At 44.0% G+C, this 25497-nt stretch overlaps 1 protein-coding gene across 6 annotated transcripts in view; it reads left to right on the top strand.

Moving 5' to 3' along the window:
- Positions 1-25497, top strand: part of ETS1 (ETS proto-oncogene 1, transcription factor) — a 128241-nt gene that overhangs the window by 41692 nt on the left and 61052 nt on the right. The window contains exon 1 of one of the 6 annotated variants that reach the window (XM_047690805.1): positions 21047-21527. The exons of 3 other annotated variants lie outside the window; for them this stretch is intronic. In XM_047690805.1, the coding sequence (XP_047546761.1) occupies positions 21446-21527 (82 nt within the window). In that variant the 5' untranslated portion in view covers positions 21047-21445. Of the gene's footprint in view, positions 1-21046; positions 21528-25497 lie in introns of those variants that run through there. 2 more of the 6 variants (XM_047690808.1, XM_047690806.1) reach the window with 2 other exon arrangements.

Below are 25497 nucleotides of genomic sequence, written 5' to 3'. Positions count from 1 at the left end.
TGCAGACTTAAACCTTCATCAAGTATCATCCAGGAGTTACCAGCTGTTCTTTAGATCCACTGAAGACTAAGGGGGAAAAATGGGGGGAAAAATGGGAAAAGAGAGGTTTAGATTAGCTATGGTGAAATTTAACTCTGAAATCCATTATTAAAGGAGTTTGTGAATTGCCTACGCCCTCAAATGTCCTTCAGGGCATTTCAGAAGTAGGTTAAGTCATTTTTTATTATCCTTCTGTTCCTATAACATAAGACACAAATTTCAAAACCTTTTAAGGGAACTTCAAGGGAATGTTTTAGGAATCTATCAAGTGGGAAAGAGCAGGTCAGATAGGAAAAGAAAGCTATTGATTTCGAGAATAATCTTTTCGTTCTGCTTCAGCGAGTGAAGCAAAAAGGGGATTCAGCTAGGCATGTGTTATGAGAACTCAACCAACAAGATTTGGGGGCAAAGGAAAGACGGTTTGAAATGTCCTTCTGCCTCTTTCCCATTGTTGTTGGTCACTTACTCTTTTCACTTCCCGTATTTCCCGATAGCTGTGGAAGGTGGGCAGGTGGGCGTTCATCATTCTCCTCTCCCTCTAACCGAAGGGGAAGACCCGCTACAAAAGCAAGAGAGAATCTGTGAGGTTTGGGTTGCTTTAAATCATGTAACTGTTTCCCTCTTTCTGGCTGGGAACTAGTACTTCGCCATGTGCAAATGTGAGAGGGTTCTTTTTTTGGTAATAATTGTTATAAAAATAATCCACCCCTTTAAGGAAAGTTTATAAATTACAGAATACTTTAGGGGGAAAGGGCACTTCCATTTCATCAGTTAGTGGTTAATGTTAAAGTCTACTCCGTGAATATTTTCCTGTGAATAGTTCATCTGGCTATCACACATTGTCTCAAAGTTACACCCGAGATCATCCCTTTCTCTCCTGCCTCTGTAACACTACCTAGATCGCCAATCCTGTCTTGGAGAAAGTCAAGCGATCTAACAGTCACCAGCCTAGGAAACTAGTAGTTAGTATTGACTCCCTCCTTTCTGGCTTATCCCTAGTGTTATTGGAGGCTCTTTTTGTTTGCAAGTGGTGGACATCTGGCTCAATTAACTTAAACTGAAGAAGGAATTTCTTGACTCACAGAACTGAAGAGTCCAGAAGAGCCAGTCCAGGGAACCCTAGGATAGCGATAATCTTTTCAAACCCTTTGCTCTCTTCTTCCTGGGTCTCTTTCTTCCCCTCTTCTCCTTCCTCTTCCTCCTCCTCTCTCTCTTTAGCTCATGTCTTCTTGTCTTTCCTAGAAGGGAAGTGTGATAAGAGGTCTGGTAGGGGAAGTTGGAGGGATCTGGTAAGGGAAGATGGGGGAAAGCTTTAGGGATGCAAAAGCAGCAGATGATCACTATATCCCCATACTGAGTTGGGCACAAGTCCTCTCAATCTTGTATCCTAAATATCTCTCGAATTTATAAGGATGATGATGACGACGTTGATGATGATTATTGTCAATCTCTTAGCTTAGGCCCTAGTTGTATTTCCCCAATACCTGAGTACCTGAATTGTAGATTATCTCACTGTGTTGCAATCACTGATTTTTGTTTTTGCTACTTGCCTATACGTACCTCGAGGGTAGACCTTTGTCCTGGTCCTGTTCCTAGTACCTGGCAGAGCACCTGGATTGTCACAGGCATTCAATTGAGGTCTATTGGATAAACAAGACAGGACTATGAGATTCATCTGTCGGGATGATTGTGATAACTGCCCAGGATTTTAAAATCAGTTAATCAGTTAAGAAGTTATTCAATTACAACAAAACGAAACAAAACAAAACACACACCTTAAACGCTTCAGAACAAAATCCAAAGATTGTTCCAGAAGGTTCTTTGTCTTCAGTTTCTCTCTCTTTAAGCCAAGGAAATGTACCATTTATTTCCATATTCCCCATGTTTAGCCCAGTACTTGCCATAGAGCAGAGGACGTGATAAATATCTGTATCCTGGTTGCCCAAGCATCACAGCTACTGGCAGGGTGCTTGGTGTCTTGGTCCTCAACTGGGCAGGAGGTAATTCAAGGTTTTTGATTGGTTTAGGGTCTTGGTTAAAGTAGAGCACTTTTATTCTGTCTGTCATCAATCAACGCTTACTTGTGTTCCTTTTATTCTGCATGAGGCATTGGGCATAAAAGTAGGATGGCACGGTCGTCCTCAAGGAGCATCAACATAAGCTGGATGGGAAGCTAAGACCGACATACCCACGCTGGGCAGCCGGGTGGGCATCGGGAGAGTGGGAATTTTAAGAATATTCCCACTGCACACCGGAGTAAGGAGAGACCAAGGCAACCTGTTTCCTCTCTGGCCTCTCTGCCAATCACGTGAAAGTGAAGATACTGAGTGTTTGCCTCAAGGAGCATTCATCTGTCCAAACTTGGTCAGCAGAATGAGGGTGGGGAGTTTGATTTGAAAGGGGGTTGTCTCTCTGATGTTTAGAATAGCGGTCACTCTTGCTCTGCTTTATGTATCCTCGTTCACTGTTATTCTTTCCTTCTTCACCTTGTGTTGATTTTCACCTCCCTGGCCCTCATCTGTCCCCTCCTGGGCCTTCCCGACTGCCTTCAGAGATGAGTTCAGACTCTGCTCGGGCCTCCCAACCTGAAGGAAATGTTCCATTTGTTAGGTCTGCTGCTCCTCACTTCATTAGCATTCCTGATGTTTATAAAGCCAGGAGATAATATTTTTAGGTTCCATTTGGAGTTTCCCCGGGCAGCCTCTTCTCGGAGCCACTTAGGAAGTTTAGAAAAGAAGGTTGTGGAAATGTTAGATGTTTTTCCACTGAACTTTGGTTAAGCAAATGGTCTTGAGATGATGTTCATAGACTCCACTGGTCAGGCTTTACTGAATGATAGGAAATTCTTTCTCTCCCTTTTATTTGTCTTGACTTCACCTCTGGAAAAGCAGAAGGTTTTTTGCTTTTTGTTTTTTTTTTTTTTTTTTTGGACAGTGTTGAGATGAACTTTATTGAGAAATAATTCACATACTATACAATTTTACCATTTAAAGTGTACAGTTTAAGGGTTTTAAATATATTCACAATATTGCACAAATAGCACATAATTTAATTCTAGAATGTTTCTGTTTCTCCTAAAGGAAATTCCATACTTGTTAGCAGTCACCTCCCTCATCCATCCTACTCCCATGCACTAGTAACTACCAGTCTAATTTTTGTCTATAAATTTGCCCCTTTTGGCCTTCTCTTGTAAATACAGTCTTAACAATATGTGGCCTTTCGTGACTGGCTTCTTTGGCATTTTCAAAGGTTTTCTGTGTTGTACTATTTATTAATATTTCGTTCTTGTTTGTCACCAAATAATATTCCATTATATGGTTATGTTACATTTTATTTACCCATCATTTGACAGACAGTTGAACTGTATTCACTTTATGTCTGGGATACATAATGTTGCTATGAACATTCACATAAACGTTTTTGTGTGAAACTATGTTTTCATTCCTCGTGGCTTTATATCTAGGAGTGGAATTGCCAGGTTATAGGGTAACTCTTCTGGAACTAACAGACTGTTATCCAAAGCATCAGCACCATTTTACATTCTTGCCAACAATGTATAAGGGTGCCAATTTCTACACATCCTCCACCAATATCTGATAACTTTCATGGTGACTTTGAAATAGTATCTCATTCTGGTTTTGATTTGATTTTTCTTAATGACTAATGATCTTGAACCTGTTTTCACCTGTCGATTGGCGATTTGTACTTGGAGAAATGTCTGTTTAAATCTTTGCCCATTTCTTTTCAGTTGGGTTATCTTTTTATTACTGAGTTATAAGAGTTCTTTATATAGTCTGAGTCTAAGTTCCTAATCAGATATATACTTTGCAAATATTTTCTCCCTTAATATGGGTTGTCTTTTTACTTTTTTGATGTTTTGGTTTGTGGCACCAGTGTTTTTCATTATGGTAATCTGATTTATCTATTTTTTCTTTGGTTTTTCATCCTTTTGGTGTCACAGCAGAGAAGCCATCGACTAACCCTGGTTATGAAGATTTACTCTTACATTTTCTTTTAAGAGTTTTATAGCTTTAATTATTACATTTAGGTCTATGATCCATTTTGGGTTAATTTTTTTTTTAAAAGATTTTATTTATTTATTTGACAGACAGAGATCACAGTAGGCAGAGAGGCAGGCAGAGAGAGAGAGAGGAGGAAGCAGGCTCCCCGCTGAGCAGAGAGCCCGATGCGGGGCTCGATCCCAGGACTCTGAGATCATGACCTGAGCCGAAGGCAGCGGCTTAACCCACTGAGCCACCCAGGTGCCCATTTTGGGTTAATTTTTGTGCATAGTGTGAAGTAAGGGGTCCAATTTCTTTCTCTGGTATATGTATAGCTCATTATCCCAGCACTATTTGTAAAAAGATTTTTCTTATCCTGGGGTGCCAGGCTGGTTCAGTCAGTAGAGTATGCAGTTCTTGATCTCAGGGTCAAGAGTGTGAGCCCCACACGGGGGGCACAGAGTTTACTTAAGTAAAAATTTTTCTTATCCTATTGTCTTGGCACTCTTGTAAACAGATATTTTTCAATACGTAGGCCACCTATTTATTTCTTATCTATAACATAGGTATTCATTCGCATCAAGTGATTCTTCAACATTGCTCACTGTGATGAGTATTTTTTGATGGATAGTGAACTTAGCGAGTTGAGGGTGCTTGAGTTCTAAGTCTGGTTTCGAATGTGATTTTTAAAAATTTTAACCTGAAAAGAAATTGTCATTTATTGTTTATTTTGAGCCAGATACTGTTAAATATTTTACATATATTATCTTATTTAAATTTTACCAGAAAATCTGAGAGTCCATTTTATAGGGGAGCAAGTTGAGTTTTATATAGTTGAAGTAACTTGCTAAAAGTTGCACTGTTCTTAAGTTACACACCCCAATTCTGAGCTCAGGTTAGCCTGACTCTGTAGCCTGATATTAAACTCTGTGCTGGGCTTTGCACAGAATCTATGAAATAATAGTAATGAGGAAAAGACTGCAGAAAGGGACCACTCTATGTGCAATTAGTGAAGAATGCAAAATCTAAAAATCTAGTTATGCTAAATAGTTATCAATTTCCTCATCTCTAAAGTGGAACATAACACTTTCCCTTTACCTCTTGTATCACTATTAAACCAAAACAAACAGTATTTTATTTTTAAATTTCTATTTATTTATTTATTTTTAAGATTTTTATTTTATTTATTTGACAGACAGAGATCTCAAGTAAGCAGAAAGGCAGGCAGAGAGAGAGGAAGGGAACCAGGCTCCCTCTGAGCAGGGAGCCCGATGTGGGGCTCAATCCCAGGACCCTGGGATCATGAACAGAGCAGAAGGCAGAGGCTTTAACCCACTGAGCCACCCAGGTGCCCCCAGTATTTTATTTTTAAGTTACTTCAGTGTGTTTCTTTTTGTCTTTCTTGGTGTATTGTTTTTAAGTCTTAGCAATGTTAAGAGGAATCAATAAAGCAAAGGATAAATAAGTAAATAAATAAATCGCCCAGAATTTCTTTAACTCCAAAAAGAAAAAAAAAAAATCAGCAGATTTCTCTAAGGAAAAGTTTATTAATTCATTTTGTGACTTATTGTATAAATCCCATTTAATGCATGTTTGTTTCTCTAAGATATTAATATTGATATTTCTCTTCTTACTTTTTTTGGTCTTATTTTTGATAGATTTAAAAAAAAGCCACTAATCATTGTCTGGCAAATATTCTGAATATAGAGTTTGTGATATATAGGACTTTTAACAAAATTAGTATATTCAATTTGGGCATCTTGAAGGAATCACCACTGTGAATCTAAGGGAAGTGGAACTCCCTCTTACAGAGTAGAGGTGTCGATAAGTTATTATATCTGCAATCGAGCCCCCAAGTTCTCTTCCCTTCCCCATTTTCTCTGTCTCTTCTTTCAGGTGCTCACTTGGCCCTTGGTGAAGAATGGGGGTATGTGACTTAGAAAAATGGAACATTTCCCAGAATGTATTGTTCGTGCCTTTGTAATGTAGGTCCTACTTGTCTTGAAGTCACTATTGGGACATGTTATTATAAAATCCCAGTCTACATATATAAATAGAAAAAAGACAATTCAGAAATATGTGTTTTGTGACCAGCTGCTGCTACTTCTAACGCTTCCCAACGTTTCCCAGCTGCAGCTGTGAGGGAGATGTGTAGCAGACATTGAATGTTCTGAGCCCAGAGCTTGCTTCATGTCAGTTTCCCTTGCCTCTTAGTTCCCATGGGAAGGGAGCTGAGTCCTTCCTCCCCTTTCCCTTAATCCCGACCCTGATTTCATTCTTCCTCTGGTTCATCCTTGAGCTCAACCAGATGCATCACTTGGGACCCTACTCTATCCACCCCCCAATGATGGCTCCACTTATTTCTATTCTGAGTGAAGTTGGGTGGGAATTAATGCATTGATAATTTCTTCTCCACCACACCATGCCTTCCCTCCTTTTCCCCCTCACCCTTTCTTGGTGGGAAAATAAGGACTCAGATGGCTTATGGTACATAAGTGATGAAAGGTCTAATAAGAAATCCAACAAAGGAAGACAAAAGACTTGGTGGGCAAAAACCACATTTAAAGATTTCCAAGTGGTAGGTGAGAGAGATGTGGGACATAAGAATAATTTGCAAAAGCTGAGCAAATGTGTGTCTTCAGTATTTTGCATAGCTCTTATGCATCAGAGTTGAGCTAAAACAGTGGAGAGTTTCTCCACCCTGGACAGACACTGGCATACTGAGGGCTGGGATGCATGCCTTCCTCCTAGACATATGTTTGGGGTGCTGGGACATGACGTCGATGGAAGTGCTTTGTGACCTTCCAGGCCAGGCAAGGGACAGTACTGCTGTTCCTTCAGTCAGAGGAAGGGAGCCGTGCTTACTCACATTCAGTTCTGAGGCTTGACACATAAAGAATTTAAAATGACCCAAACTCTTGTGAAGGTAGCATGACATGGGTGGCGCCTGATGGCTCTCCGTAAGGGATCCCATTTGCGGAGTTACGTGGCCAGCTTACTCTGATGTCACTGCTTAAATAACCTGCCAACTGGGATGTATTGACATGAACATTCAACATGGCTGCAATATACCGTCAATTCCGAACTCTTCCTCCTCCTAAAGAGAAGGTTCTTTTGTGTCTTGATTTGTCTATTTTACGGCTTTTAATATTGCTGAAAACCTCAGTTGGATTTAGAAAGCAGCCATATCTCTCCCACATAAAATATGCTATTTTCTAGGACCTTAAAAATATTGTGTTTACCCAGTGTACTTAATTTTGTACCCAATATCTCCATGACAGAACTCACATTTACAAAACCTAGTTCTTATCTTATGTTCCTACTCTTTGCTTAAAGTGCATTGATTATATGCATCTGATATTTCTCTTTGATTAATATGGTGGCATTCACACTTATATTTATTTCCAATCATTCTTCCCTTGCTACCATGTTTTCTATTTATCTTTGTTTTAATAGTTTATTTCTGTCATGTAGTTTATTTGATCTGGCCTTGATAAATTAACAGGTGTGATTTTTACACGCTCAATGCTCAATGCCTCTTTGTATTCGTACCAAGCTGTATCTTGAGGCATCAGATTTATATAGAAATGTAGATCTATTTATCTTCATTTATTATCCTATTTTTACATATCTTAGAGGTCTAGGATGGGTCTTCCTTAAGGCAAGATCTGAGAATGGAGGCACATTGTAGTAAAGTCAAGTAATAAAGAGCTTACTGCCAACCAGAATCTAATTTATGGCTTTCAATGCATTATGATCATTATAACGTGGGCATTCCACTTCAGCAAGTAGGAAGTTGGCCAGAACAAAGTGACTACCAAGTGAATGACAATGTTTTCTCCCTCAGTTTCAGGTTGGAGGTTATAAACTCTTTTGCTGAAATGGTTATCTCTTGATGCTGGAGGACCATGGAATCTTCCTCTGTGTCTGTCTTTATGCCTTGATTTCTCTCTCTGTGGAAGGTGCCCTCAAATATTGGAAAAACATCTTTTTTAGAAGTTGGGATTGTGATGGGAAAATAACAAGGAAAGAACCAACCCCAAATTTATCATGCTTAGATGTGACTTTGTAGACAAATCATCAGATAATGAGTTTTGTGAGGTTTTATGTTTGTTTGTTTATATATTTATTTTTTAAAAAATTTTAAGTAAGCTGTATACCCAATGTGGGGCTCGAATCCACAACCCCAAGATCAAGAGTCTCACCGTCCAACTGACTGAGCCAGCCAGGCACCCAAGGCCTTTACGTCTTAAAGATAGTAATCTTTTAGTGACCTTGGCTATTTATAATTGTTTGGGGATTTGGCAGAGTTGAAAATCTCTTGCCACATGCTTTAATTCTTTCTCTCTCCCTCTCTGTTCCTTCCTTCCTTCCCCCACCCCTTCCGTTCATCTGTCCTTTTGCTAATTTGGAGTTCTATGAGTATTTCTTGGGAAACTTAAATGTATATAGGCTAACTTTGTAATTTAGTTACCCACTCATCAGTATCAGACATTCAAGAAGAATGGTGAATCTTCTTAAAAACACTTGGAAAGGAAGATTTATATGGTCCAGTGACTCGATGAGCTAGAGATCTCAAAGACGAGAGTTTGTTTGAAAAGTTAAGCTCTAGAACTATTAAGCAGATTTAGAAAATGGCTGGCCTGCTCTCTTTCCATTCTATTATTTAAAAAAAAAATGTATCTGGGAAGTATGTGCGTCAGTATGCATGCGTATGAGATCTGACAATTTCTTTTTTTTTTTAGGACTTTATTCATTTGAGAGAGAGAGAAGTGTGTGCATGATTGTGGGGGAGGGGCAGAGAGAGAGGGAAGGATTGGCTCTCAAGCACACTGTGCACAGAGCATGGAGCCCAATGTGGGACTCGATCTCACCACGCTGAGATCATGACCTGGTCCGAAACTATGAGGCAGATGCTCAACTGACTGAGCCACCCAGGCGCCCCCAGATCGGACAAATTCAGAGGGATGGAGAACCACATCCTGAGATAACAGTACCTTTTCCAAGCACCCAGGGCCATGTTTAGTGAAGCTGGGAGCAGGCCTGAGGCTACCACATCTGATGACATTTCATATCAGATGCTAGTTTTATTCACGCATCTATTTATTCATTATTTCTTTCATTCATTTTTTTTCAGTTATTTGTTCTTTTAACATTTATTAAGCATTTACTATGTCACTATGTCCAAGTCACTGTATCTTAAGCTGGAAATGACCACTTGAATCTAATATGGTTCCTGCCCTTGAAGGACTGAGGTGTGTGGTCAGCAGTTGGAAATGCTCAGTCAGAGAAGCCTGTAGGTCCTGCCTGGGAGGCAGTTTGTTCTGAGAGAGCAGAGGTGGAAGTGCCCGATTTTATCTAGGAAGACCCAGGAGACCTCCATGGTGTGGGGATGGAAGGGGAGTGAGGGAGTGGGAAAAGTGGATGGGGGGTGGGAGAGTTACGTTTGCTGCTTTGTCCTGAGAAATGAGTGGAATGGGGGAAGGGCTTCCTGGAGAGGGCAAGGCCTGCAGAAGTGCACAGAAGGATGAGGCACTGAGGTGTGTTTGAGGGATCCACACAAGGGGGGTGCCCTGGAGGGCAGTGTCCCTCTGCGGGAGAGAAGATGAAGCATGGCTGGAAGGCAGGCAGGGGCCAGTTTTGGTCTTTTGGGCTGTGGTTGGGTTTTATCTGCTTAGCAGGCTTTGAAGGAATTCATTATTCATTATTATTAAGATCAAAATTCATTTTTTCTACTTCATGTTTACAACATTTGGGTTGAACTCTTGTCTTCGCTTTCCTATAGCGTACCTTTCCAAGCGCTCCTGCGTCATCGGTCACCCCGCCTGAGGACTTGGGTGACGGGGACGGGGCTGTGCCCCCTGTGGCTGGCATGACGGTGACTTCCCCAGGCTCTGCGACTTCTGTTGCAAGTTCTTCACACATTCTACACTCCAGGGCTGGTGACAGTGCCTTCAGGCTGATGTGGGTGCCTTCCCGCCAAAGCTTTCTGGGACAGAAATTTGGCCCTCCCATGTCGCTTATTATTATTTTTTAAAATAATGCTAAATAATAGTAACAGATAATAATAATAGTAGGTCATAATAAATTGTATCTATTCTTTGAAGGTGGAGGTGACTAAAGTCTGAGCTAATGGAAGAATACGGAGCATGAGCAAACTCAACGATATTGATATGATGGCTTTTCAAAGGGGGAGCTTAGGAGAAGTCGATCGCTGGCCTGTCTATCTCTAGGCGTCTTGCAGAGAGGTCTTGGACAGAGGAAAGCTAATCAGAAGACCTGCATGGGGAAAGAGGCGTGTTATTTAATTAGCTTTACAATGGGCTGACTTGAAGGCACGTGGTGGCTTTAATAGAGGGAGATAGATGTCCTTTTTTACAGGGCTAATTGTTGGGGAAAAGCAAGGTCTTTGTTCAGACCCAGCATGAGGGCTCTGATCTCTCGGAGCCTAGGGCTGCCCCTGCTTATAATTTTAGACGGAGCTATTCAAGGCTGCTCTGTAGAGAAAAGAAGAACAAGAACGGTATTGTGTATGCAGGATCAGTGCCCAAACCTCCCCAAAGTCACTAGGAAAAAAAAAAAAAAGAACGAGAGGACCCAGCCATGTGCATTTTCGAGTATTTCCCCATCATTTGTTTGCCACGGTTGTTGGAAAGGGCAAAGCTGCACTTTAATCAACCTGGAGCGGGGGTGGGGTGGCTTAACCAAACACCCCCAGAAAACCAGTTAAGTCCACTTTCCCCAATGAAGTGGCATTAATCTTGCCAAAATGGAGCAGGCAACGAGTGAGGAGACTATGTGTGTTCTAATATACCAGCCTGGGTGGCCAGGTGCCAGGCACTGGTGGTGCCAGAATACAAATTATGTAGCCGGTGCCCCCGAAATAGGAAAACCTGGGTGCTCTTGGGCAACACAGAGCAATGAGGGCTCTGACTGGCGGCAGAAGGGGCAACATGAATTACCTCTCCTTGGGCTCTTTTGGGCCACTGGTCAGCATGGGTTGTTGATGCCAGCAAGTAAAGCACTTCATCTGGATTCTGGGTGGCAAGTCCAGGCTTGAAGGACTGCTACATGGGTCCAGAATTCTGTAACTAAAATGCATGCGTATGGAGCGATAGAAGGTTTGAAGTTCAGGGTTGCAGCCCAAGCTGTTAGAAAACTCTAGCTGTCAGAAAAAGAGACAGATAGCCTAGAGAAATGTAAGATGGGAATACACAAGACAAGACTTCCATACAGTGAATATGGCAGCGTACTGCCCAACGAGGGCTGGCTGGAGGAATGCCTCTGACAGCATGGTACAGGGTATGTATTACATAGTACGTGAGATCCTCCTAGGTCACTGACCAGCTTGAAAGCCAGATGGCACAAGCCAAGTTCTTATTTTGCTCAGGTGGTACAGAATCATGGAATGGGTCTGAGACCTGCAGCCCAGAGTGGGGACATTCCAATATTGGAAGAGGCCCAAGGGTGAATATTTTCCTTTTTGCTGCTAATGTGTAATGTAGCTGTGAACATACGATTAGAACTTCTGACCCCTATGTCATGTCTCTATAACAGGAACCAATCCCCTTTCATCCAAGAGGATGGTGTGCTTTGCTTACTTAGACCTAAAATTATCTTTATTATTATGTTATGGATTTAATGGCACACACCAAGGCAGGGGGTCACCATATCCTAATCCCATTGTGGGAACATTGCACACCACAGTATGGATTAACTTCTATGAAAATTTTATGCTCACCAAATCCAAAGTCACAATTCTGATTTTTCTAGTGAATGAGAGGAGCAAAGTGTTGTCAAGGGTTCGTTCTGGGTCAGGCACGGGACACATTACTGGGCACACGTTCCATCCCATCTTTGGTTCCACTCTGTGAGCTGGGCATGGTGATCACCTCCACTCTAGAGATGAAGAATGAGGCTTTCTGAGGCCAAAGGACTGACAGCTGGAGGGGGGCCAAGCTGAAACTCAACCTTCTGTCTGTCTAATGCCAAGCCTGTGCTTTTAACTACTCTACAGCATTGCCTCCTCAGTTGTTTTTAAGCTTAAGCGCATTCTATGAAGTTAAGACACCAAAACCCGAGAGTCGATTTGATGAGCAACTGCCCATCCTCCCATGGGCTATTTGGAAGCACGAATACTTATTTGGAAGCACGAATACTTATTTGGAAGCAGGAACACTTATTTGGAATTGTCTTTTTACCTCTACACCTCAGCCCAATTCAATTCAATTAAAAAAAAAAAAAAAAGTACTCTCCATGACAGAAAAACGTTAGCTCATTGAAAATGGAGAGTCCGTGTGGATGCTGGGCCTCTCCCGGATCTGGGAATGGTTGTTGCCAGCCATCTGGTCTCTCTCAATGCCGTGGAATTCCCTGAAAGAAAAGTCCGTAATCTTTTTGATTTTTGACAATTCTCAACATTATTCAGAATTTTTAATTCCTGGAAAGGGATCTCTCCTGGGAACGTGCCACCAGAGAGCTGACTGCTGTTTATTCTTTCTCCCACAGTCTGTTGCCAGCTCCCCACCCAGCTGTACCTCCCCCCTCCCCTCCTCAGCAGGTCCCTAGTGGCTCTTCCCACCCAAGGCCTTTTTGTGATGAAGTCTTTCAAGATGGTTTCCCAGTCTCGGGAAAACACATGTTTCTGATCAGTCTGATGAAATACATTTCCATTAAGAAGTAACTTCTCTATTTTCTACTTTCTTCGTGCTCCACATTACCTATCATTACCTATCATTGCAAGCCCTGAATGCTTGAAAGTGCTTCACAGGCCTGACTGATTAAATGGCGCCTTCTTGCACGTCACACGTGTCGGATTTGCTGCTCTCCTCTTCACTAACTCCGAGGAAGAAAGGTTTTTATTGTATAGAAGCCAATCCAGATAGATGAGATGTGAGCTGGGGTCTGCTCCGCCTCATGCGTCATTGCCAGGACCATCCACTCCATCCTGACTCCTTCCCGAGAGGTGATGTAAGATGCAAAGTGAGCACAGCTGGCTCCTTACAAGTGAAAGAAAGCTTCATCTCTCCTCCGCCCTCAAGTGCAGAGCATTACATTCGAGCTGCAATCCCGGAGAAGTTGACATATCCTTTCTTGAGGCTGTTTTTCAACTGTCAACTTTCTATCAGTGGCATATTGGGTACTTAGTCATTTCCAAAAATGAGTAATTACCCTGGACACCCTAGAGTTCTTTTTATGGATTTGTGCTCCTGAATAGTTATGAAACTTGGATTTTGTGCACATTTTTTAGGGCAGTTCATGTGCAAAGGGGGGTCTGAAACAGCAAGGGAATTTAAAAAGCCCTCCACATTATATGATTTAGCAGGGGCCAAAGGTAGTATTTGTACGAATTCCTTATGACACGATAATGTTCAATGAAGGATGCTTAACGTGAGACAGGAATATGTTCCTGAGTAAGATGTTTGTAGATGACCCACAGAGTGTTATAGTTATTGGCTAGGAAGATGTTCTCTGTGTAACGTATGGAATTTTTTCTTGGGCCTCTTCTCATATAATAGGCCCAAGAAAAAAAAGGACCTAGGTCTTCCGGTTGAGGTGATATAAAATAATGTGCGTTCATGATCCTCATAGCTTGGTGGTAAAGGTGGACCCTGACCAAACCCGTTATTTCCTTGGTTTCTATGGTTTAAGATCAGCTGCTTTTCTGTTGCAACACTTCCATTATCCAGTAGTAGATATAACCAAGTACAGGAACAATGGTCTGCCACAGTCCAGCCAGCAGGAGGGGTTAGACCTTCTTTAGGTGTTTGTTTTTGCGCGCGCGCGCGCGCGCGTGTGTGTGTGTGTGTGTGTGTTAAGTGCTAGTGGGTCAGTTAGTTCCTTCTGTCCTCCGTGTTCTCACTCCCTCCCTGCTCTCATTCTCTCACTCTGGGGGATGCCTACAATATGGCCCATACTTCCAGGAACCTGACCAGTTAGAGCAAATTTGACAAGGTAAAGGGGATTTGTAACAGGTACTGGCCTCCCTGCAAGCATCTGACTGTCTATACTTCCTCACAAAGATGGAGATAATGGGTCCATGCATTCTCTGGACTCTTACAAATAATGGATATAATAACGGTTGGGCATCTTACCTTCACGATAATCAGTGAAATAGAAGACTCAACTTAAAGTTCAGAAAGTGCTGAAGACTGCCTCTGAGCTGCAGAGTGAGATTATGGACAATGTGTTGTATAAAGTTCAGACTGACAGCAAAGCCACTAGTTGGCTTTGTGGTAAGCCAGATGCCATTTTTCACACCTATACTGAATATGCTCAGATGAAAAATAAAATGAATATGTTGACCTTAAGCAACATTTTCCTTTAAAGGAGATCAGAGAGGACAGGAGCACAATAAAATTTCATAAAGACTTTTCAGTTGGAAAACATCACATGGCTGGGTCTTTACTCTTGAACTTTGGGCAACTTTGAGTCATACATTAGACAAAACTAAAGAAACAAAGAAAGAAACAAGTAAGTAAATAAGATGGAAGATGGATATCTGAGTTAAAGATCCATATTTGAAATGTTAGGAAGTTATTTGTTCATTAATTCAATCACTGGCGGAGTTTATTAAGCTCCTGCCCTCTTGAGCTGGGCCCCGGAGGTTGTGATGGCTGAGACCCGTTGCTGCCTTTAGGGAGTGTTGGAGGGAGACATGGCCATTCAAATGTTCACCAGGTGAGCACAAGAGGAGAACATCGTGGGGGTGGGGTGGGAGACTCTTTACATACAGCACATCCACATAGGGGAAAGTCTGTGTTCGAGGTCCATTTCCAGCTTGGCCTTCCCCTTGCATCTTCTGTAGATCCTTTCCCCTCTCTTCCCCTCACCATCCTGTGCAACTCTTTCAGCTAGAGAACCTCCTATTGATTTGTTTTATTGTCCTTCCATAGCTGATGACCATGTAGGACCATGAAATGGGTTCTGTGACCATACTGGATGCATTACCAGGCTTTAATTTAATTTTGAGATCTTAGGGATCCCCAAATGCCAAGGACACAGAACTGCTGTGACTATACTTCCTCATGCCTGCCCCTGACCCTATCTTGTCCTTCCTTTGTTCTCCTAGAAGTTCCCTTCCTAGTCCTTCCTCCTGTACCATTGTCCTTTTCCCCTGTCAGGACAATTTCTTCTTCTGGTGTTATCAGCTCCCTCTGCCTTCCTTCCAGCATCAGGAACAGGCTGGAGAAATTCCCCACCCTATCTCTGTTCCTTCATCTCTGGGGGTGGTAAATGCTAGTCTTTTGGGGCAATTGCCTTGGCATTTTAAAATGAAAGGGGGAGGAAAAGGGGGAAGATTCCACAATGAAATTATCTTAATTTAAGATTCAAACCACAACTGCAGAGAACATCTGTTTTGAAGTCTGCTGTTGTCTTTGTAACCCAAGAGGAAAGCAGGGTAAGATCAGAGGAAGGCCTTAGCCTTCCACCAGAAGAAACCACCTGCAGCCCGGGGAGGGGGCCAGCATTCTGTACTCCTGGGGTATGGAGCTCCTTCCTAAGACCTTCCTTCTCTGCTTCTGCAGGTCATTAAAGAACATTGGTTCTCCTGCCATCTGTGCTAAGGCTATCATCCCTTTACCTCCTCGAGAGGCCAATTTAGGACAATTTAAATTGTAATCCAAATTACACGGCCCCGAAGGCTCATAGGGTAGCCTGCATTCTGCATTATCCAGGCCCAGGAGGACGCAACAATCCCAGGAAATGGGCTCAGTGTGGGTGTGGAGGAAACCTCGGAACCCTGCAGGCTTGATAGGCAGCTCCTCACCTCTTTCTGGGGGAGCAGAGCCCAATCTGCTGCTGGAGTAATACGTGATGTCTAAACTCGTGGATTTTATAGTGTCGCTTGGTCTGTGGATTAGGCCAATCCATCCCACATTGTTGGGGCTGCAGATGCAGCTGAATGGTTTATAATTACAGTCTAAAGAAACTGCAGACAGCCATAGAGCCAACCCAGACCCTTTCTCTCCCCACAGCCCATGCCAAGTTGGCCCCCACAGGGAATGCTGGTGTGGTTATCCTGCATTGCATTTGCCCAAAGACAACACATCGGGTGCAGAGAACACTGTCAGATTTCTAGAAATTGAGGGTGATCATCTATCCGTTTCTGTGTACACTGGATCCTCCTTTGTGTCTCGAGAGTGTCCAGTAACAGACCATGCCGAATGGCGTGGCTTCCCCAAATGTGGTATCAATAGACCCGAGAAGATGGCCACGGACGGAACTACAGTTTAGGGAATATTGTTGTGGGACTGACATTGACTTTTTCAGGCTGTGTGGCTCTGGGCTGAATGACCTACTCTCTCAAACTCATTTTTTCCCTCTGGCGAGCAGGAGGGCTGGACATGGAAATCTCTAAGAGACTCCCAGCTAGCTCCGTCATGTGACAGCCAAGCGCTGGATGAGGGCTCCACTGGGTACCACCCATAGGCTCTTCCTTCTGAATTTGAACTACGGGTTTTCCACGACTTAAAACACATACAGATCTATAGTGTTCTCTTCTAACCAGGTGGTGCTGGGATTTCTCAAAGGAGGCCAAAGCTGGGCAAGTTCCCAAATCAGGAACTGAGTGAGATAGGGGTCTGGAGAGATTTTTAAATTAAACAAGATCATTCTCCCTATCTCTCCCTGAAGACGGTTCAGGTAAACAGAGGATCCAAGTTACTCTGAGAAGGGGATGGTCCTAGAGACGGAACAGGATTTTTTGACTCTTCTACCTCATCCTGGATTTTAATAGCAGGAACAATGATTTAGCTTTAACTGAGCACGTTTTCTGACCTGGACACTGTGCTAAGTGCTTTGCATGCATTATCCCATTTACTCTTCCAAATGACCTTAAAAGCGGGGGGGGGGGTGCTATTATTGTCTCTGCCTTGAGTGTGGAGGAGCTGAGGTTTTAGGGTAAGTGACTTCAGAGCAAGAATTCAGCCCGTTAGTGGGTAGAGCTAGAGTTCGAACCGTAGTCCAACACCAGAGCCCGCACTGCTCACTCTCATCTTTGTCTGATTGTGGAAGCTTTCCCGGGGCCAAGCAGCCCCCAAGTCCTCCCTCTCCCTGCCTCTCTCTCCCCCCACTTCCCCCTAACTATGGCTCTTCTTATGGCCCATTGTTTATTGTACCTTCTAAACAATAGCTAATGAGTGTGTATTACATGGTCGGGAGAGCCAGGGGTGATTTTATTCCCTGAAACAGAGATGAGGTTGTCACACACAAAGGTTAAGTGGCTCTGCTGAGGTCACAGAGCCAGCCTGCAGTCCAACAGCTCGGAGCCTGCCACTTGGGTTCTTAAACTGACCCTCAGGCCTTCTGGCATCAGAGTTTAATTAAGAGAGTTATTTCCATTTTCCTTTCGATCTCCAATTTGCCATTTTATTGCTGCTTGATAATGGTAGATATCAGAGCCCCAGGCTGTTGTCTGCCCCACTGTGTTTTTTTAATGACTCAACTTAACACGGAGAAACCACTTGCTTTAGAGTGAAGCTTCAGAGGCCTGTTTCTAGGTCCCTGTGTGTGACGGGGACTATTGCCTTTTCTCAGAGAAAAAACAACCACAAATGCAACTCAGACAGGTTGTTAATGGAGGATTTTTTTTTTTTTAATCTTACATTTAAACCAGTAAATCAACATCTGTGAGTCATAAACTTGTTCTGGATCAGCCGTTAGTGGTCAGAGTGTTTTTGCACCTACCTCCAATACAGCATATTTTAGCTCAAAACTCAGAGGTTCTTTGGTTTGGTGAAGTTTAAGATTCAAGAAAGAGACAAATAACTTCTAGCACGCTTGTGGAGAGGGACAGTCTGTCTTCCATGACTGTTTGAAACTCCGTGTATTTTTCTGTTTCTTTTTTAACTGAGGCTGGTGTGGAGTCGAGGGGCGGAGTAGTAAAGAGAAAGTTTGTGTTTAGGACATCTATGCATGTGAGGGAATTCCTATAAAGAATGTGACTAGTTCCTTGATATCATTAATGTCTAACCTCACATCTGGGTCCCCCAACTCTTGCAAGCCTGTTTTGATAATCATTGACACGATGTTCCTCTTTTACGGAGTTTTAGCACTTGCTGGGTGTAATTCCCTAGGTCTTAGGAATGTTTAAAAATACAATTCTGTTCTCTCCCAATTGTAGGAGGAGCAGACTGTTGCATTACAAAAATAAGCAAGGAAGTATTTCCTTCTTTGATTTTTCTCAAGTGCCTCACAAGTTGAAACCACTTGCCTAAGTAGCTGGAAGGCAAGGCCCAGCTGCTCTTGTTTTGCTGGTGGGGAAACTGAGGCACAAGTGAACCCGAGTGGACATGAATGCTGGGGAATAGAGGTTCTGCTCTGTCATGGAGGACAAAGGACCGACCTAGGGGTGGATTGGTTGACATGGTTTAGTTCCTCTTCACAAGCCATAGCAGAAACAACGCACTTAAACCTTTGCCTTAGAGAAAGCTGGTGGCAAGGTAGATGCCCCTGGTGACCAAGAAGTTGATAGTTCATTACTGAATACATATTTCCTGAGTGTCTGCAATGGGTCAGGCACTGGGCTAGGGATTGCTTTTTAGTCTTTGGTAAGAGCCATAGAAGATTTATAAGAATCTACTCCTGTCACAAAGGGAATGAAAATTTCATTTATCAGTGTTGATTTGATACTTATAGGCCTGATTCGATTATTAATATCCCATATTTGTGAACATATTTTAACTTGTTTACATCAGTGCTCTTTGTCCCAAGCAAAGTTTCAGTTAGATCTGAAGTTAGAGGCATGATTTGTGATAACTTCACTGTTCACAATCAGCCTCAAGTACAAAGAGATTTCCTGGAGGTCTTTGGTGGTCTCTGGCTATCTCCCTCACCCTCCTGTCTTAAATAATCCCCTTCCTTGATTTGGACCTTCACATATTTTGAGCTTCTGTGCTGCAGGACTGGGCTACAAAGGGTGAGGGATAGTTAGGTGAGATATCATTGTTGCAAAACCAAAGGAGTAAGTTTCCCTACTGCTGGCGTGGAGTGGAAATTGTTTCTGGTTTGATTCTGGACGGTTCTTTTAGTGTCTGATGGTGGAGGGTGTTGGCAGCAGGGTTCAGGCTGGTCTAGGGGAGAAAGCTGAGGAAGATTCTGGGGAAGAGAAAAAAGACTGGCTCTGAGGCAGCTTCGTTTGCAAGTAGAAAAGTAAGTACTTACACTTGGATTTAAAAATAACAGCATTTTCTTAACACAACATCAATAAAACAAGATTCCCCCAAAGCAGCTCTCGATTTGCTCAGTTCTTTTGCTGATATATTCAGAGGAGGCAAAGCAGAGGATGGGTTCAGGATCCTTTCCTCTGCGGCTCCTTCGGACGTGTAAATATCCAGTTCATCCTTCCAGCCCTCTCCCCCGGCTTTTCCCAGGATCAGAAGTGTCTGTTCTTGGCATCTGGAGGCCAGCATTGTTTTCTCATACCTTTTGGAAACAGCTGGATTACAACAATCCTACAAAACTTAGAATTGTCACATACAAGTATTTTTTCTGGTCACTGAAGGACAGGCATGATCTGAAGTTTGAACCTGGAACCAGAGATTGATTTTCTGTTCCTAGCTCCTTTTCTCATCTCTTGTGGGAAATAGGCAAGCTAACCAAGGCTTCAAGGAGACAAAACTGGGATTAGGTGAAGGTAAGCAGGTGTGTTAAAACTGATCTAAGTCAGTTGCAGGCAAGTGGTGGTAGTTCAACAGAGGCTTAGAAATCAGGAAACAGTATTAAAAATAGCTTCCTTTGAGGTTGTTCAGAAAGATTGTTGTTTAATCTTCTAGTTAATCAAAGGTAGATCTCAATGTCTGGCTCTAGCTGTGCACATGTATGTCTGTGTATGTTGCTCTAGATTTACTGGTTGATCTGGTAATTAGAACAACTAGCTCCACTCATGATAACCAACGTTATTAGTGCAAAGTTATGAATTATTGGGGATCATGTTATGGTGTCCAAAGTGTCTGGAATTCCCAAATGGGACAGGGGCTGCGCACTGATTCTGTCACAGCTGCGAATGATGTACTCCAGAAATTCAAAACCACAGAGCCTCTGCACCGCTTTTTTTGCTGGTGGTGGTGGTTGTAGTAGGGTTGTCAGTTTTATCTAGTGGAGGAGAGTCTTTGAAAGGAAAGGCCAACGGTGACATAATTAGAAGAATAGAATAATAGCTTCCCCTTCCACCCAACCCGTGCCGTAGGTAAACTGGACGCTTATGGAAGCCCATGACTGCATTCCAGTTTGGGGGCCCTGTTCTCTGCTCTCCCAATAATACATAAAAAGCATTTGGGCCTTTGTTTTGGGGTCTCCAGGAGGCTGCCTTGGGCTTGATCCTTCTCAAGGGCAGCGAGAATTCTGCTCAGAACGCTGCCTCTGTCTTTTCTTAACTGATTTCTTAACCATGACACGCGGGGGGGAGGGGAGCCCTGAAAAATCGAAGGCTCCTCCAGAAACACTGCACCGATTCCTGACTCACTAACCGGCGAGAGTCCAGGACTCCCAAAGCCCTTAGAGGACACTGGCTCGAGAACCCCCTGCGGCGCTCGCACGCACGCCCCTTCCTCCGCATGCCTCACGTCCTGTGTGTCAGTCTTTGTGAATGAATGGTGTACACGCACTCGGAAAACTATGCTGCTACTGGGAAGAGGGGCAGGAGCCGGTGACCAAGTCCTCAAGAATGCGTGGCGAATCAGACGGACTTTCCCGAAAGGGCCGCGGCACCTCTGCACCCAGGCTGAGTGCGCTGAGCCCTTGCCGGCTGGGGAGCGGGCTCTACGTCCCGCCCGCTCCGCGCTCAGCCATCCGCGGCCGGGCGCCTGGGCCAGGGCAGAGAAGGCGCCGGCGCGGGCGCGGGTGGCCGCGGAGCTCCGCCCCATCTTTCTTTCGTTTTCGGGCCGCCGCCGTCGATTGGCCGCGGGTATCCGGCCCCGCCCCAGGACCGCCCCCGCCCCGCTGGCCCCGCCCCTCGCTCCCCCCCGCCCTGCGGAGATCCTGGGGGATGGTGGGGGGGCGGGCGCGCAGACCCGGCGGCCGAAGCTCGGCGCCGCGAGAAACGCCCTAAAGAGGCGGGAGAGAGGGAGGGAGAGCGCGGCTCCGGAGAGCGAGAGCGAGCTGAAGCTGCCTGCCGGCGGAGAGGAGGAGCGGGGCGAGGACGAGGAGGAGCGGGGCGAGGCGCAGGCGAGGCTGGGACCCCGGGGCGCGCGCACTTCTCCGCAAAGTGCCAACTTCCCGGGAGAGAGTGCCGGGCGCGCACCTTCTGGGCTCCGGGGAAAAGTCAGCGGGAATTTGAGATCTTAGGGAAGAAAGTCGGATTTCCCCCGTCCCCCTTCCCCTGTTACTAATCCCCATAAAAAAGACAAACAAGAAGAATAACAGCAAACTTGCTATAAGCCTGTCTGCCCCCCACTCCTGGCACCATGAAGGCGGCCGTCGATCTTAAACCGACCCTCACCATCATCAAGACGGAAAAAGTCGATCTGGAGCTCTTCCCCTCCCCGGGTGAGTGGTGACTGTCGAGGCCCCCACGCCGGCTTTCGGCCAGAGGCTGGGGTCCCCTCCGCTTCTCCCCCTTTCCGCTGTTCCCTCCCAGGCAGTGCGTTTCTGCCTGAGCAAGGCGATGCTGGTGGCAGCTGGAGCAAGGTAGAGAAGAGAAGGAGGACTGTTGGTGGCCTGAGATCCTTGTTTGGGGGGTGGTATTTATTTTCACAGCTGTGTTCTTGTGAGTAGTGGGAAAAAGCTTATAGAATGTCCAGCACCCTTATTCCTGCCTTTTTTTTTTTTTTTTTTTTTTAATCTTTCCGAATGAGAGAGCATGCTCTGGCCTTATTCCTTAGCGTTAGGGGGGATGGACACTTCGCAGAAGACATCAACCGCTGTCTCTGCATCCCCAGAACTGGAGCTGGATGGAGGGCCCTGAGCAGTAAGAGCTGAAACAGTGTCTCACTGGCCGGCCTACAAGCACATTTTCAAACATCTTGCCTTCCTGAGATCCTCTGTCACATGCCCCTTTGCTATCTAGCTCCTCTTTTCTGGGTTGAGGGCAAGGAGGTGGTAGGAGAACTGAAATGATCATCTTAACTTCTAGAAACATCCCAATTCTATTCATGCAGGATACTTACTTTATCCAAAGCTTTCTCATCTGCCATACGTTTGTCCTCTGGTACCAAAGATCTGTTACAAGAGGGAAAACATCCTGACCCCAAACGTGACTATGGGTCTTTGGTGGGTGGTGTTATCCAACTCTTTGAAGGATTTAGAAGAAGGGGATAGGCAAGAAATTTGATTTTGTCTTAGACACAATTTTTGATCCTAAAATTGGATCAGTTTTCATTGGCAGTTTCACAGGGTCCAGAAGTCCTAGAATAAAGGCGGTTTGAGAAGAATAGATGTTTTCTTTTAGAATAAGGAACTGCCAGCTATCCTTTCGAGATTAGTGATTTTAGAGGTAAAGGTATATATAATAAGATATACAGAGAAGGGGATGCTTTCTGGAAAATAATTAATTGCAGTGACCTGCTGCTCTGTTGTATCTGATTATTGAGAAGTTTAGCCGGTCTTGCCTTTGGTTAACACTTCCTTGCCTCTGCCATCATCACTTGCTTATTTTAACCCTTTCTTCATCTGCTTAAACTTCCAACACAAGCCAAGCTGATGTTCTGTCCTTTGGAGAGCTTCCCGAAATGTTAATGAAGACCTGGCCCTGTCCTCTCCTGTTAGACCCCCTGACATTCAACCCCAGTATTCTGAGTTCTGCTGGGAAGTGCACAAAGAAGGCTAAGCTTGTTTGTTGTCACAAGGATGATGACATGGTCAGAGCAATGCTGAGATCAACTAGAACCACGGAGACATTTCAGGCACTTAGAGCTACAGTTCAGAAATGATGTCGCTGTGCTGGTCATGTTTGGGGTTCGAGAAAGCCAGAATGAATTCTGTTAGTCACAGTTGATCCAAGCCATGTATCAAAGAAATGATAGTTGCCAGCAAAGATATGAACTCAACTAAGAGGTTCTTTCCTTAAGAATGGCTTGTTTGTATGTGTATTTATGGAGAAAGACAGAGTTGGGTGTCTGGGAAGTATCGTGTAAGATAGGTCAGTCCCCATACCTACAATGGATTTCATGTGCTGGGAATAAAGTGCCCCTGGCAACACATGTTTTAGATCACAGTAAACAGCTGAAGTCATTTTGGGGGGAGTAATTTAATATTATATATTAGAGATTTTGAGCATATGGTGGTGTTATTTTGATTATTGATAAAAAATAAGCCTCAGGGCAAATAACTTTGCTTAGCATTCCCATCTGTAAAATGGGGACAGTAAGCACTAATGCTACAGTCAACATCTATTGTACTAAGTGTCTTTACAGTGCCTCTCTTTTTCAAAAAAGGTTGACAAGACACTGATCAGGTTTTGTAAGCAGCCTTCGGTACAGCAAAATTTCAACGGGTCAGAGAAATTGGGCAATTTTATGCCACTCATCATAATGAGATTTGATCCTCTGGTCCTGTCTTGGGGAAAATAGAGAAACTGGCAAATACATATAGCAGTTTTAGTTTTTTTTTTTCCCCCTGGATTTTTTAGTAGGGTATATATGAATATTGTACCCATATCTCAGAGAGGAAAATAGAGGCCCAGAGAAGGTAAGTCACTTACTTAAGAAAATCTTGTAAGTCAGTGGCTAGAGTAAAATTAGTCCCTTTTTTTAACTTCTCAGTGTATGTTGCCTTGAGTAACACTGCAAGTTACCTTTGAAGAGCGTAGCAAAGAAACTTCAGTTGAGGCTTAAGCTTGCAGGTGCACGGCTAGAAGAAACATTGGCTGGGGCTGCCTGCCTTTGTTGGTGGGTGGAGAAGACACTGGCTAAGTGGGGATTTGCTTTGCCCATCAGACCATATAGGACATGTGTTTAAAGTTTAACTTTTCACAGCGTGGCTTTGTGTCCACAGCTGTGACTTAAATTTTTTTCAGAATGATTCTTTGGGTCGTTTAGTTTCTTATGTGTGGAGACAACTAGTTTGGGATCTTATCTGACTTAAATCATTAAACCAGGATTTCCCTACACCCCACCCCCCAACCAATACATGGGAGCCCGTAGGGAGGCAGTGGGGAAGTGGGTGTTGAAACAGGAGTCCTGGATTATTTGCCTGTCTTTGTGGCTAAGACCTGATCCAGAAGCTTTATTCACATTTCTTCTAGATGGAGACCTCCCAGGATTTAACAGCTTTAAGTACCAAATTAACATATATTTTGAAATAACCTGGGAACTGGATATCCCTTGTAAACGTAAAGTGGGTATACCATTTTGATTGCAGTATGTGATTGCAGGGGCTCTCAGGTTTTAAATGGGCTAAAACAAACACAGCCACGGAGAGTGGAGAGTCCACGAGTTCCCTCCTGGTGTGGAGCTTACCGAGAAGGGCAGAGGCTGGGTTCCAAAGCAAATACATTCCCAAGCCACTTCGTTTTCCCCCTCCTTCCCCATTTCACCTTCTAGGTGAGGTGAGCATAACATCCAGAGACAAGCAGGAGTTCTAATTCTGGATATTCGCTGTCCTGGCAGGGGATGGGCGGCCATCGCGGACCCATACTGCTCGTAGAGACAGGAAGATTTCTTCCTTTCACCGTCCCTTAGGTCAGTCTTTGTGTCTTCATCAGTGTAGACAGGAGAGAAGGGCAGAGCTGCTCAGGCTGTTAAGCTCGCTCGTTCACTGTGCTTCCAGACCCCTACGGACCACACTCCATTAGTAACTAACGAGCCCGGTGGTTCAGAGCCCAGACTCTGGAGCCAGCCTGTCTGGGTTTGAATCCCAGCTCTGCCACTTACGAGCTGGGTGACTTTGGACAAATTACTTCATCTCTCTGTGCTCTAGCTCCTGCATCCACAAAATGAGTGTAGTAACTGTTCTATCTCTTAGGGTTGATAGGAGAATTATGTCTATTGGTATGCACACCATCTGAAAGCAGTACGGACCCATAACAGAGTCTCAACAGTTAACTAGTAAACAAGTTGACACAAATGAGCCTGACCAGTGCAGGATTTTTGGGGGCCCTTGAAATGTTTCATAGGGGCTGCTGCTGTATTGTGTACACCCCCCCCCCCTTTTTTTGAGAGGGAAAGAAGATTCAAGTTAAAGAGACTTTCATCTCCTTAGCTGAGATCTCATGCCAGTGAGGTTCCATGCTCTGCCTCCCAGGGCTAACGCAGCGAGCCAGGTAACTTTCCGAGTGTGGGAGTATCTCCAGGTCCAACTCAGAGCTAAAGAAAGGCCCAAGGATTGGTGACCGAGGTGATCAGGGCTACCTGTAAGCAAGAAGGCCACCAAGAGTAGGGACCAGGGGGACATTTGAAGGACTGATGAAAAAACAGTGTTTCAGTTATGCAGAGTTGAGAAGGGCATCATGTCCAGTTATTATAAAGTATCTCACATTTTATTTATTTATTTGGTTGGCAGAGCTTGCATTCCTGGCATT

The sequence above is a fragment of the Lutra lutra genome, chromosome 10 (assembly GCF_902655055.1).
Source record: "Lutra lutra chromosome 10, mLutLut1.2, whole genome shotgun sequence".
Taxonomy (NCBI): Eukaryota; Metazoa; Chordata; class Mammalia; order Carnivora; family Mustelidae; genus Lutra; species Lutra lutra.
Note: the sequence above shows the minus strand (reverse complement) of the source record. Positions and strands in the feature narration are given on the sequence as shown.